This window comes from Lutjanus erythropterus, chromosome 7 (assembly GCF_056507025.1).
Source record: "Lutjanus erythropterus isolate fLutEry1 chromosome 7, fLutEry1.hap2, whole genome shotgun sequence".
In the NCBI taxonomy this organism is placed as follows: Eukaryota; Metazoa; Chordata; class Actinopteri; order Lutjaniformes; family Lutjanidae; genus Lutjanus; species Lutjanus erythropterus.
The window spans coordinates 36,039,826-36,053,813 of record NC_139323.1 but is presented as its reverse complement, the minus strand read 5'-3'; the positions used below and the strand labels follow the sequence as shown (position 1 = coordinate 36,053,813).

The window sequence follows — 13,988 nt, the reverse complement described above, 5'->3', positions numbered from 1 at the left end:
ATGTTGCTCCACGCTTCAGCATATTCTACAGGAAATCAGAATAATTTGAAAGAAGCATTGATCACCTAAAAAATGCTAATAAATCTTCCACTGTTTTATAAAATATACATAATATAGGATAAAATAATTATTTATTACTCCCTCAGCATGGTGCTGTTACAGCAACAGAGGATAGGAAAATAGCAACATGGTGCTTTTATGTTAATTTACAAGCATTTTCATTTAATCTGCAGAATATGATTTGTATCACCATTTGTAGATCTCTGTAGCACCACAGTGCTTCATTTACAATGGTATTTTGTGAAACATTTTACCTTTGAAATAATAAACCCAATGCGATGGGTGCTGGATCAAAAAAAAAAAACCTTAATAAAGACGGAGAGAACCACACATCAAAGACCATGGAGCACGAAACGTCACACAAGTAAATACTGAAAACAGGAGCTCTTTGGTGTGTGAATCTCTCTACAGATTTTAACTGCTGCTCCTGTGATTCACTGCATTTTGTGATAATATTATGATTAATTCTTCAGCTCTGACTTACATACCTGTGGTTGACAGGATGTTTTCTCTAACCACCGTCTGTTGCCGTCTCTGTCTCCAGCTCCTTGCGTGCCACAGAACGTACAGAACAACCTCGACTGTCTGTCCGGTGTCCTCAACGTCACCTGGGAGTCGATGGGTCACGTTGTTCAGTTCCACGCCTCCGTGGTGAGCAGCAAAGGTCACGTCAGCAGCTGCAGAACGAATAAACATCACTGCATAGTACGCAACATGCAGTGCGGTCTGACCTACAACGTTACAGTGGTGGCCCAAGATGAGGCCTGCAACAGCTCCTGCAGCCAGACACAGCAGGTCCTTACAGGTAGGTAACAATAAGTTTTGCACATGCATTTGTTACATATGGCTCCTTTAATGTCAGTCTCACTTTTGTGTTGTAGCAAATATGCAGAAACCGTATGCAGCAAGACTGTCTTCTTTTCCTCATCTTTTATTCTCACCTTAACGTCTCCTCTTCCTCTCAGCTCCCTGTCCTCTCATGACCTACCTTCCTGCTGTCGACTGTACCACCGGTGTTGCATCTGTGACCTGGAACAACAGCGTGCCGGGGGTCACGTACACGGTGTCTGCGGTGGACGCCAAAGGTCTCGAATACAACTGCAGTGGCACGAACAGCGGCTGCGACCTCGGCACGCTGGAGTGCGGGACCGAGTACAACGTCACCATCACGCCGTCCAGGAACGGATGTGTCGGCAGAAACAGCCCCATGAAAATGATCAAGACAGGCAGGGATCAATAATATTTTAGTTTTGCATCAATAAAGAGACAGATGTACACTTATACAGCTCCTTCCTTTTTCTGATTCATCTCTTTTATCCAGTTTTTGCTTCTATTCTTTTTTTTTTTCTCCTTTTGAAATCTATTGATGTATCCTTTTATATTGCTTTGTGTTTCTCGTCATAATGCCTTTTCTGTTGTATTCGCTTCACAGTCCTGTTTTATGACAAACGGCGACATTCTTGACTTATAAAGTTGTCTTTTAAATTGACTACTATTCATACTTTTTTCCATTTGGCAGTCCACTGGAAAGGCGGTGACTTCGCCTCTCTATTTGAAAATATTTGTCAAACTTTAAAAAATATCCACATATTTTACCTTAAAACTGGGGCTGATTTTGGTTCATGTTTTTAAATTATACGCAGCAGCAGTGACTGTAGAAGTAATCGCTCATGGACTGCAGCTGTTTGCCACTGAAATGTTAAAATGTTTAAGTATATTGTCATTATTTATCACTCAGCAGTAATAGGTTTCTACAACTTTTTGACAATGTAAAAACTGTCAACTGTCAGGGTTTTAAGCCAAAACTATAAATTTCTGCTTTTAGAGTACTCATACAATTTCTTTCATGAAAGAATTAACTGATGTTGAGCACCAAATTAAAAATAGGGCTCAGTAAAAGTTTGAAAAAATATGAAATCCAATTATTTCTGCTTTGGCATTTTTGGAAATACACTCATTTGCTTGCCGAAACAAAATTTAAATTTTATAATTAATCCAGTTTTCAGGGATCAAGAACTCTTCAAGGTGACAAAAAAAGACGTTCAGCCCTTTACTTCTCAACTAGAACTAATTTTCTTCTCTGTTTCCCGTTGACCTCCAGTTCCCTGCGTGCCTCGCCTGTCTGAAGTGGAGATCGACTGCTTGATGAACTCAGCCTGGGTCATGTATAACGAGTCTGCCGGGGCTGAGGACTACGTCGTCGTGGTGACCGACAGCCAGGGTAACGTCCAGACATTTGAGTGTAACTCAACGTCAGATGGGATGTGCAGTCTGCCACCGCTGATGTGCAGCCAGAACCTCACCTTCACACTCAAGGCTCTCGACCAGCAGTGCTCCAGTCCGTCCAGCAACTCCATCACAACTGAGACAGGTAAATTAAAAATACAGTGAAACTATAAACATAAATACTAAATAAAAAAAAACTCATATTTTCTCTTTTCCTCAAAACCTCAAGGATGTACCAATGCGTATTAGCACCATTGTAGGTTAAGAAGAAGTGGTGGAGCCTGGGGAGGGAGATAATATAAGTTTTTCCCCTAAATTTCCCACTGTAAATTTCTGAGAATTTCCTATAAAGTTTTGTTCTTGTAAATTTAGATCTTAAATTTATAATGTTGGAAATGTATTTGTTTTTTCACAGAATATTTGCCCCTTCCCTCAGCACTGTATTTTCTTTTTTACCTATAATGCCCCTAATACGGTCTGTTATTCCAATAAAAGATTGAAAAAGTTCTGCAAGAGACAAGGCAGCTGGAAAAAGAGGAGGTGCAGAACCTGATCTGTGTGAAGATGTAGCTTGATTTACTTATTTAGTGTAGTCATTAATTAGATTTATCTTAATGCCATATTTTAATAAATCTGAATTGCCATGTTTTAATGAGTGAGGACAGGAATATGTTTCTGCAGAGCAAGTTTAGCGATTCCTTTTTACCTGAAATTACTACAGTGAAATTATTCCTTGTTTAAAATTAAGTTAAAATCACTCTGAGTAGGATTTATTCAGAGTTATAGATTGTTAGATTCAAACATAATCTATTAATTATTTTAGATTTAAAAGAAAGGAAAAAATGTAATGAGAATGTTACTTGTTGAACCATGATTTCTGTAAAAAAAACAAAAAAATCATGATAATTTAAATGAATGAATCTAGAAACTTTTTGCAGACCCTCTGGCAGAATGCCACAGACCCCTGGAGGTCCCTGGACCTCTATTTGAGAACCTATGACCTGATGTACCTCTTGTGACAGTTTTCAGATGTGTTCTTTTTTAAAAGTCAAACTTGTTCGCTTGTTTCATGTGAATATTTTGGGTTTCTTTACTCCTCTCTGATAGTAAACAGAATTTCTTTGCATTGTGGAAAAAAACAAGATATTTGAGGACGTCATCTTGGCCTTTTGGAAACACTGATTGATTCGATTTTTTTTTAATTGAACGCACAATAATTGTAGGTGGAGCCTGATCAATTTGTTGTTTTCTTACTTTTTGCATTCATATACCTTGGTTGTAAGGTGACGGACTAACAACTTCATTTTTGTGATTAAAGTACAGATCCGAGGTTTATGTCATAAAAGGGTGATAGTCGGGAAGTTCACTTTAAATTTTCCCCATACTTTTCCAGCTCCCTGTCCTCCTAAGGACGTAGAGAAGTCAGTGGGCTGCGACAATCGCACGGCCAGCATCTCCTGGTCAGCCATTCCCGGTGCAGTAACGTACACGGCCACCCTGGAGCAGATAAACGGAGGCACCACCACCTGCTGCACCACATCGGACACCAGCTGTGATATCAGCGATCTGCCGTGTGGAGAAATGTACACCCTGCTGGTCATGGCCGAAGGACGAACGTGTAACAGCTCTCAGAGTGAAGGGGAGATCCTCAGGACAGGTGCGCTCACACACGTACACACACTCCTGTTAAGAATTTGTGGAAAGAATTGGGAACAAAAGAACAAAACACAGTGCTACAGCCATAGTGTTGAGGATTTAAATGAAAAGAATGAATAAATAAACTTGACCTCTCCTCCTCAGCGCCATGCGTTCCTCAGAACCTCAAAGCCAGTCTGAGCTGCAGCAACAACGTGGCCTCCATGTCGTGGAACTACAGCAAGGGGGTGGGACATCTTTACCGAGTGAAGGCAGTGAGCACAGATGGCCACGAGGTCGAGTGTGTTTCCCCCGAAAACCAGTGTGATCTGACAGGTCTGCGCTGTGGACAGTATTACACCGCCGCTGTGATGGCCGAGGACAGAGACTGCACGAGCAAACCAAGCGAAAATGTGACAATCAAGACCGGTAGGTGCAAACTTTCACTGCTGAATTCTGAATTACTATTATTTACAAGTGTTTACTCATAAAAATACACCATAATTTATTTGTTCATTATATTTTATATCATAATTTAATTGTACTGCACCTGAGTAAATGTATTTAGCTACAGAGTTGGACGGTGGACAGAGCCAGGCTAGATGTTTCCTCTTGTTTCAAGTCTTTATGCTAAGCTAACTGGTTGTAGCTTCATTTTTAGCACACTAGTATGCATAATAGTGATATCAATCTTATTATCTATTTCTGGGCAGGAAAACCAATAAGCGCATTTCACAAAATTGGGCGTGATCTCCAAAATAAATTGGATTTTCACAATCAATTCAGTACTTGGTAATATAAATAGGACTTTAAGCCCAACACCACATCTTCTTTATCTCCTGCCACCAGTGCCATGCACCCCCGCAAACATCTCCTCTGGGATGGACTGTGAGGCCAACGCTCTGATCGTGTCCTGGTCTGAGAGCTCAGGGGCCGACTCGTACATCGCCACAATGCAGGACAGCAACGGTCAGATCACAACCTGCCTGGGCACGACCGAGGGCTCCTGCAACGTCACGGGAGTCGGCTGCGGTCAGGTCTACCACGTCTCCGTGGTCTCCTCGGATGGATACTGCGACAGCCCGCCCACTCCCATGGTTGACACACCTTCAGGTAGGACAGGGAGTCGAGAGACAGACGTGCATCTCAAGGATGGAAGATGGAATCAGACTAGAAACTGATTTTTAAAGGAAATCAAGAAATAATTAAGTCAGTCTAAAAATACATTCTTCCTTTTATTGTTATGCAGTGAATATACCATAAAATCTGTCACTTAGTCAGAGATTGTCAGTGATAGAAAAGGAGGTTGGGGGGTTTAAACAAAGCTGAAATCATGACTGTTATAACAATCTTATTTTACCTTTCAGCTCCCTGTAAACCAAGCTACATCAAGGCAGTGATGGACTGCTACACGAAGACGGCCCAGGTGGGGTGGTACCCGGGCGATGGAGCTTCGATGTACGTGGTCACGGCCACAAGTGCATCAGGCCACAATGTCACCTGTGTGGGCAACATCTCCAACTGTGAGCTGTTCGGGCTGCTTTGTGGTCAGAGCTACTCTGTGTCCGTCAGAGCCGTGGGACAGACCTGCAGCAGCGTCGCTCACATGACGGGGCAACTGGTCACCGGTGAGCAACGGCACAGAGGCTTAACGAAGCTACACGCATGCTTAAAGTCTCCCTCCACTCAATGTGTGTTTTGCTGATATGTGTAGTTTTTCTTTATTCATTAACACTTTCATCTTCCTGTCTTCCAGAGCCTTGTATCCCCGAGCACATCAGCACTCAGTACAACCTGATGATTGGCCAGGTGCTGTGGGACATGACGGCTGGTGCTGAGCACTACACAGTTGAAGCGGTGACAGAGCAAGGCCGGATGGTCTCCTGCACCGCCAACGACACATACTGTGCCCTGTACAACATGGAGTGCGGCCAGGTGTACAACGTCAGCGTCACTGCACACAATCGTGTGTGCAAAGACACGTCCACCTCGACTGAACCAGTCATGATCAAAACAGGTGAGAAAACACTTTTCTGGTGTAAAATCTGTAAATCCTCCTGCATCGAGAAAAGAACTACAGGCTATTTCAGCTCAGATTTGTAGTCGCTGTTTCTGGGTAGCCAGGCGGCATGCTAGATGAGTATTTTTGTCACCTGACACTATGGTCTGGCCAACAAAGTAATAGCTATAGGCTACAGTAGTGATAACACAGCAAAATCGATGTGGGAGTCACAAGCTTGCCTGCAATGCATCCTGGTACATGGAGGCACTGCTTCACAGCTCAGTGAGAAAATCAGTTTTCCTGGTCAGTATAGCACTCACTTATTGCTTCATTTGACTAGCTTTACCATCAACACTGACTGGACATCCACTTGAAAAGTGGCGAAGGTCGTCTGCAGTGATGCTGTCACTGGTGAGGAGGTGAGGGTTGGTATTTGAGAGCTTGACAACTTAAAATCGATCAACTGATCTATGATAGTTGATTGACAGAAAAATAATCTGCAACTACTTTCATAATATTTTAAATCCATTTTTAAGCAAAATACTAAACTTTCTCTTTATCCAGCTCCTCAGTTTTGACGATTTTCTGCTTTTTTCTGTCCTATATAACAAAAAAAGTTCAAACCTATAGGTTTAGACATTTTAGAGCATCACATTCAACTGAGGAAATTATAATAAACATGTTTCACTATTTTGTGAATTTTAGTTCTGAAATGTGTCAATCAGGGAAATAGCCAGCAGATTAATTGAAAGTCACAACCATAGTGCATAATGAGTACATGTAATTTAGGCTTGATGTGTCACTTTTGGCATGTTTTCAGTATCTATGATGTAAATATTATATTCCAAAGTCTTTATCATATGAAATTCATAGATAATGCCAGTGTTTTTTAACCATGCAGCATAGATGGAAGATAATGTCAGCGTAAATTTTACATTCTTCAACCTGTTCTACTCTTTTTCTCAGAGCCCTGCCCACCCAACAACGTGCAGACCAGCGTGCAGTGTCAGAACGACATGGGAACTGTGTCATGGGAGGCCAGTGTCGGTGCGGTCGGCTACGAGGCTCGACTCGCAGGGCGTGACGGCCACTCGCTGTCCTGTTACAGTAACGACACTTTCTGTAACATAGACGGCCTCCACTGTGGAATCATTTACTACACAAACGTCATTGCCATCGGAGAGACGCTCAACAGTAGCATGTCCACTACTGTCCTGCTGACTGCAGGTACGGCACAAGCATGTTCCAACTTCATTTTTATTAAAATATAATGAATCCTCTTTATCACACCTTATACCTGCACTTCTCCACTGCAGTGAATCTATTTGTTAGATATTTCAGTATATCAGATGATATGAAAATGCATCTGAGTTAATGGTGTTCAACCTGCTTCTTACATTACTCTTGAATTCTTTCTCTTTTTAGAGTGGGGTAGAAACATGCAAGGCAAGGTTTTCATGTTCAAAAAGCAATCTTCTAGTTAGCTTGAATGACCAACTTTGGCTTCAGTAGAGAAGAGAACCCCATCCTCACTAACTGAGAACTATTTGCCAAAAGTAAAGGAACCCCGTGGAGTTAGTTAGCACTATATAGCACGTGATACACGTTCATGTGAATGGTTTTATGATATTCCATGAAATGCAAAATGGACACAATTCTTTTGTTTGTTTGTTTTTTTTAAAGGAAACCTAACCTTTAAATTCTGGTACTGGGTATGGATATGTCTTCTGTGGTGGGTCTGAAGTGCAAAACAGAATGGCAAATGAGAAAACATGACAGCAGCTTATATACTTTTCATTTTTGCTTCATGTTGTTTGACATTATAGAAATTTCTGAGTGAAAACACTGCCAGACAGTGCATTTTACGCTGTGCAGTTTACTGGCATCATGTGGCATACAGTGCTGCCAAAGTTGCAGCTTTCTTACTAGACTTGGCTGATTCTGAGACAGATTTGGGGACTTTTCCAAACTTTTTGGGCAGACATTAGCTACTCTCTGGTCAACAAAGTGACCAAAACTCAGTGATTGCTCATCCTCGCTGGCTGTGGCTGCAGCTGACAGGAATGTATATGAGCTGCACATTTGTTCATCCACATTTCTGTTTAACTAGATTATTATTGCAGATTTATTGTCTTTTCTTGAGTTCCCATCTTATTTAAGAGAGTTCTCAAGGAGTTTTTTTTATATGCAGATTACTTCTCTATGATGTCTCACATATGCGGATTGATGCTAGTGACTTTTAGAGACCTAGACCACTTTCCAAAAGAGATGGCAACACCAATATCATAGCTGAACTTTTATGTACTTAAGCTGAAATTTCTCAAGCAGTTACTAAGATGGAGCAGTGCAAGTTAATGTGTGAAGATCAGTGCATCTTTAAAGTGTGATTACTGAAAGATGATCCATGTTCTGTATGTCTTTTTTGTCCCTTCTGTCTCCAGCTCCCTGCACAGCTGGAAATGTGGCAGCTAATATGGATTGCAACAACGACACAGCTGAAGTCTCGTGGAGCGCAGCCAGTGGAGCAAACTCCTACATGGTGACTGCCGTAGGAACGGAGGGCCACCAGGCTTCATGTCAGACTGATGAGCTCCAGTGCGATTTGTTGGAGCTGCAGTGTGGTCAGACGTATAACGTCAGCCTAACAGCCATCAGCGACCACTGCCAGACTGAGACGCAAACTAACGTCACCTTCAGCACACGTGAGTCGAGCAGAGTGTTTGAAATTTATTCTATTTATATTTATTCTTCGATACTCAACTAAACATGTTGCCCAGGTCCCTGTAAACCTGTGCGTGTTGGAGTGGACCTGCAGTGTGGGACACGTACAGCCAACATGTACTGGGAGGAAAGAGAGGGAGTGGAGTTCTACATGGCTACTGCCACCTGCGGCATGGGAATGACTCAAGAGTGCAACACCACCAACTCCACCTGCCAGTTCTCCAACTTGCACTGCGGGAAAACCTATGAATTCTCTGTAACTGCATACAGTAACATGTGCTACAGTGAAACCAGCAGCACTGTGGAGATTCAGACAGGTACTTTATGACATTTTATAGAACCAGATAATTAATGAGTCAAAAAAAAAAACTTGTTTGTTGGAGTCTTATACCTCAGCAGCGTTAGAACAGGCATGTCAGAAGTCTGAATTCAACAGCAGAGTCAGATCTAACAAAATAAAAGTTCACATCGTGTGACATTTGTGTGAAACGCTTTCTCTAGAACCCTGTCAGCCAATGGGCCTCACAGTCAGTGGTTCATGTGACAATGAAACGGTGGTGTTGGACTGGTCAGCGGCTGAGGGGGCGTCAGTCTACGAGGTGACAGCCACAGGAGACCTGGGATACATCGATTCTTTCCGAACTCAGGAGACGACAATGGAGGCAGAGCTGCCCTGCGGACAGCTGTTTACTTTCACTGTGAAAGCTCAAGATGAGCGGTGCGACAGCCCTGTGAGCCCAGCTGCAGAGTTCAAGACAGGTATGCGTCTTGTTTACAGTTTTATTTAACACGATGTACAGTACAGTGAGCTCAGGATGATGAAATGACACACCTTCTCCTCAGGTCCCTGCGTTCCTATGCATGTGCAGAGCTTCACACACTGCGAGGACAATATGGGCTCGGTCAGCTGGGCCAAGAGCGACGGGGCGGAGTCCTACATGGCCATCGCAGTGGGACAGGATGGCCACACCCACATCTGCACCTCAAACACCACCACCTGCACCTGGGATGACCTGCACTGTGGCGAGCAGTACACCATCCATGTCATTGCCAACGACGACCTGTGCAGCAGCATGCCGAGCAACAGCACGTCAATACGAATGGGTAAACAAGATTTTATGCTTCAGTGAATTTAGATGCTATTAAAGCTGTTGCAACAATTTGAATTAAACTGCAAAAAAGTTGCACATGATCTGCCATGAAAATAACAGTGTGAGACATGCATAGACTCAGAAACAGACCAGAGGTCAGAGGGAAGTTCAACAAGAACTGAGCACAACAATGAGGCTTCAGGTTTGAGTGGTGCTCTGAAATAATTAAATGTGAGAAGCACCAGTATCACAAATAGAGCTGAAGCAATTAGTCTGCCAACAGATAATTAACAGACTAATACACTTTTTAAGCAGAAATGCCAAATATTTTCTGATTCTAGCATCTTTAAAGTAATGATTTGCTGTTTTTCTCTGTTTTATATTATTGTAAATTGATTATGTGTAGGTTTTGAACTTTTGCTAAGACAAAACAAGGCATCTGGGAAATTGTAACAAGTATTTTATACTATTTTCTGACATTTTATAGACCAGTGGTTCCTAAGCTTTTTCTGGCATGCACCCCTTTCGGAAGCTGACAAAAGTTCAAGCCCTCCCGCCCCAAAATTTGTAACATCATTAACAACAGATTGGGATGGAACTGATAAAAAAAATTCAAAAGTTGAATTTGTGGGAAATAATAATCAACAGGATAGAATCAACAAACTCTTGTTTGTTTATTTATCCCACATAGATCATATTCATACTTTCTTCCCTGGTCTTCTGCACCAGGGGAGAAAGTTATAGAAAAACTTATAGACAAAATGATTAATAGATTAATTTAAAAAATTATAAGCAGATTAATCGAGAATGAAAATGAACAAAATATTTGTAATCCTACTCACAGTTTCTGTCTTCTGTTTTCAGCTCCCTGTATTCCTCAGAACTTGGAATCATCTATGAACTGCACTGTAAAGGTGAATATTTGACATTTTCTACAAACTCCTTCACTCAAAGTTCCTCCGCATGAAATATTAACGGACCAGTGCTTTTAGTGGTATCTTGCTGTGAGCCTGCAGACTGCAAACACTTCACCTCACCCTCCCAAGTGTGTAGGAGAACCTACTGTGGCTGTTCTGAGCTACTGTAGAAACATGGCGGTGCAACGTAGCGGCCTTTATGAAAGACGATCCGCACCCTCTGTAGATATAAATGGCTCATTCTAACAAAAACACTTATGAATAATCCATTAATAATCCAATAATTCTCCCTAAATCTTACACACTAGACTTTAAACAATCTACTTTGTCTTTATAGCTGCTCTCTGAGGCAGTTTTGTTTCGAAAGAACTATTATTATATAATCTCAGATTATAATTATAATGTAATCTGTTTCTAAGGTTGGATCGCTGACCTGGAACGCCAGTGAAACCGCCGAATTTTACATTGTGACTGCAGAGACCAACAGCGGCCACAGAGTGCAGCTCAGCACCAACGACACCCAGACCTTCTTCTCTGAGTTCCTGTGTGGCGAGGAGTACTTCTTGTCTGTTCAGGCAGTTGATTCTGTGTGCACAAGTCAGCCCAGTCAGCCTTCGAGGCTTAACTCAGGTAGATTCCTCTTCCATACACCCTAAAACTGAAAGATATTTTACTGAGAAACTATAACTGATGACACCTGGGTATTTTTTTATACTGGCGATCAATTTAACATCTTACATGACCCATTATCAAATTTATTTATATTTCCAAAAATCACACATTGTCATCTTCTATCCTACAAGGAGAAACCTCAGGAAAATTAACAAATACAGACAAAAAAACAAACACCAACTATACACTTTAGCAGAAATATGAACCTCAGATCTGCACACAGGGGCCCTCTAATCCCTCACTAACATCATCCTGTCCGTTCTCCGTCCTTCCCTCAGAGCCCTGCCCGCCCACCGGCGTCTCCAGCTCCATGAACTGTTTCGCTAACATTGCTGTGGTGTCATGGACCGGCTCTGCTGGAGCAGGGCACTACATCGCCACGGTGACGCAGGAAGACGGCCAGTCACAAAGCTGCTGGTCTGACAACGAGCGGTGCGGCATGCCCAACGTCCAGTGTGGACAGAACTACACAGTGACGGTCGTCGCCTCAAGGGACCAGTGTAACTCTGACCCCAGCGAGGCCGACACGCTGCAGTCAGGTGAGACATTCAGGTGGAGCTGCAGTGATTAATTTATCAACTATTAAATTATTTAGTCCTCTGAGAGAGTAAACTGAATATCTTTGGGAAACAGTGATCAACTTTTTTTTTTTTTTTTACCATTTTAGGATTTTATGGACCAAATTACTGATTGATTAATTGAGAGAATGATTGACAGTTTTACTGATAATGAAAATAATTGTTGGTTGCATTCCCCTTCAGGACATTAGCAATATTTTATTCTTTAGACTTTTTCATACATTTTCTCTGTCCCTCTTTCATATATTTTTTATTTTGCTAACAGAAGGGGTTTAAGTAGTTTTGGTCAAAAGTTTAAGTAGATTAATAAAGTTAAAAAAAAAAATCACTTTTACTCAACCAGATAGTGATCTAATCTTCATCTTCCCAAACATCCCCAACAAGTTGAGGTCAATTTTCAATAAAGATAAAAGGGTCCTTACATAAGAAACCAGTCACAATATGTTTTTTCTTAATGATAAAGCTTAAAGGTATCTTATCTTAAAACTTATCATAAATATCTGTGAAGTCCTACAGTGCTCCAGAGCATGTTTTTTTAAGTAAAAAAGTTTTTTAGGTTACTTTCTTCTTATTTATTCTCTCTTCTAATAGTCTATTTCATTCTTTAAATTTTAATTTGTGCATATAAAACTCAAACATGGGTAAAAAAAAATCCTGTGGAGTATCGGTGACAGGCAATAGGTGTCTTGTCTTTACAGCAATTAACAAATTGCACAGAGTTCATACCAAATGGGCAAATAGAAGTATTTTAAAAGAATCTACGGGGGAAGAAAATGTCTATAATTGCCTCCAACACTGTCCAAGTTTTGTCTTATTGCTTCTTTAAAGGTGAAGTAAGCAATTCTGGTCAAAGATAGTTGACCGTCGGCTCTCATCATGTTCATGTGGTGTCGGAGTAATTGTAAAAATAAGCTCTGACAGGGAAAATGAATGTGAACTCACCCTCAAGTCGGAGCAACAACTCATAAAGTGAAAACTTTTTCACACGACCCAGTTTCAGAAACAGAGAAAGTAAATGCTTGGTTGACACCTTTTTAAAGTTTGCACATTGTACATGATTTTTTTGGTTCATATTTAATCTGTAATAGAGTGTAGTGTAGTAATAGTGTAACCTTGATGTTAGAAAAATATATATTAGCATTAAACCTGATAACAATTCAGATAATAGCAATATTTCAGTGTTTTAAGGGAATATCCAAGGAGCACATGAATGCAGCATCATTACCAGGTAGTCAGATTAAAGATGTATTTGATTGGTGACTCAAAGACAGTTGATTGTTGAGTCCCATTCCAAGGTTGTCAAATATTTAAATTTTGGGAATAAGACTCAACAATTAGCTATCTTACTGACATGTGATTGGCTAAAGTCAAGTCAAGACATGATTAGATGATTAAACCTGCTATAATCTCCTCCCTGTGCCTTTCTGCAGTGCCTTGTGTTCCTACTGACGTGTCTGTGAAGATGGACTGCTCTCAGAATCAGGCTACAGTGTCCTGGAGCGCCAGCGATGGCGCTCTGTCCTACAAAGTGACGGCTCAGAGCTCTCAGGGAGTCGTGTTACTCTGTGAGACCACAGACCTAATGTGTACCTTGACCAACGTGACCTGTGGCCAGTCCTACTCGGTCCAGGTGGTGGCGGAGGACAATATTTGCTCAAGTTTACCCAGCCCAGTTACAAAGTTCAACTCAGGTAGAACAACTGGATTAACATGAATCTCTGACTGTTTTTCTCTTGATGTGTGTTAAGTGTTAACCCAGTCCTCCGTTTCCTCCCTCCCTCTCTCAGTTCCCTGCACACCAAAGATCGGCTCAGTGGTTCTGGACTGCTTCACTAACTCGGCCCTCTTGGACTGGGCCTTCGCTGCGGGTGCCGTGACCTACACTGCAACAGCCCGGTCCTCTAGTGGCCATGTTTCCACCTGCACCTCCAACTTCACCAACTGCGAGCTGAGGGACCTGCAGTGTGGCCAAATCTATAATGTGATCACTGTGGCTTCAAATGAGGAGTGCAGCAGCCCTCCAAGCTCCAGGTTGCAGGTTGAGTCTGGTAAGTTCTCACAAACAGCAGGATTTTAATTTAACACC

The 13,988-nt window shown here is 41.8% G+C and overlaps 1 protein-coding gene across 1 annotated transcript in view; it reads left to right on the top strand.

Moving 5' to 3' along the window:
* Positions 1 to 13,988, top strand: part of fndc7b (fibronectin type III domain containing 7b) — a 47,237-nt gene that overhangs the window by 22,400 nt on the left and 10,849 nt on the right. The window contains exons 26-43 of the mRNA XM_084723641.1: positions 605 to 865; positions 1,026 to 1,286; positions 2,162 to 2,431; positions 3,680 to 3,943; positions 4,087 to 4,350; positions 4,771 to 5,034; positions 5,289 to 5,549; positions 5,678 to 5,938; positions 6,890 to 7,150; positions 8,365 to 8,625; positions 8,701 to 8,961; positions 9,146 to 9,403; positions 9,488 to 9,748; positions 10,600 to 10,649; positions 11,072 to 11,282; positions 11,603 to 11,863; positions 13,333 to 13,593; positions 13,690 to 13,950. Of these exons, the coding sequence (XP_084579767.1) occupies positions 605 to 865; positions 1,026 to 1,286; positions 2,162 to 2,431; positions 3,680 to 3,943; positions 4,087 to 4,350; positions 4,771 to 5,034; positions 5,289 to 5,549; positions 5,678 to 5,938; positions 6,890 to 7,150; positions 8,365 to 8,625; positions 8,701 to 8,961; positions 9,146 to 9,403; positions 9,488 to 9,748; positions 10,600 to 10,649; positions 11,072 to 11,282; positions 11,603 to 11,863; positions 13,333 to 13,593; positions 13,690 to 13,950 (4,452 nt within the window). The remainder of the gene's footprint in view (positions 1 to 604; positions 866 to 1,025; positions 1,287 to 2,161; positions 2,432 to 3,679; positions 3,944 to 4,086; positions 4,351 to 4,770; positions 5,035 to 5,288; positions 5,550 to 5,677; positions 5,939 to 6,889; positions 7,151 to 8,364; positions 8,626 to 8,700; positions 8,962 to 9,145; positions 9,404 to 9,487; positions 9,749 to 10,599; positions 10,650 to 11,071; positions 11,283 to 11,602; positions 11,864 to 13,332; positions 13,594 to 13,689; positions 13,951 to 13,988) is intronic.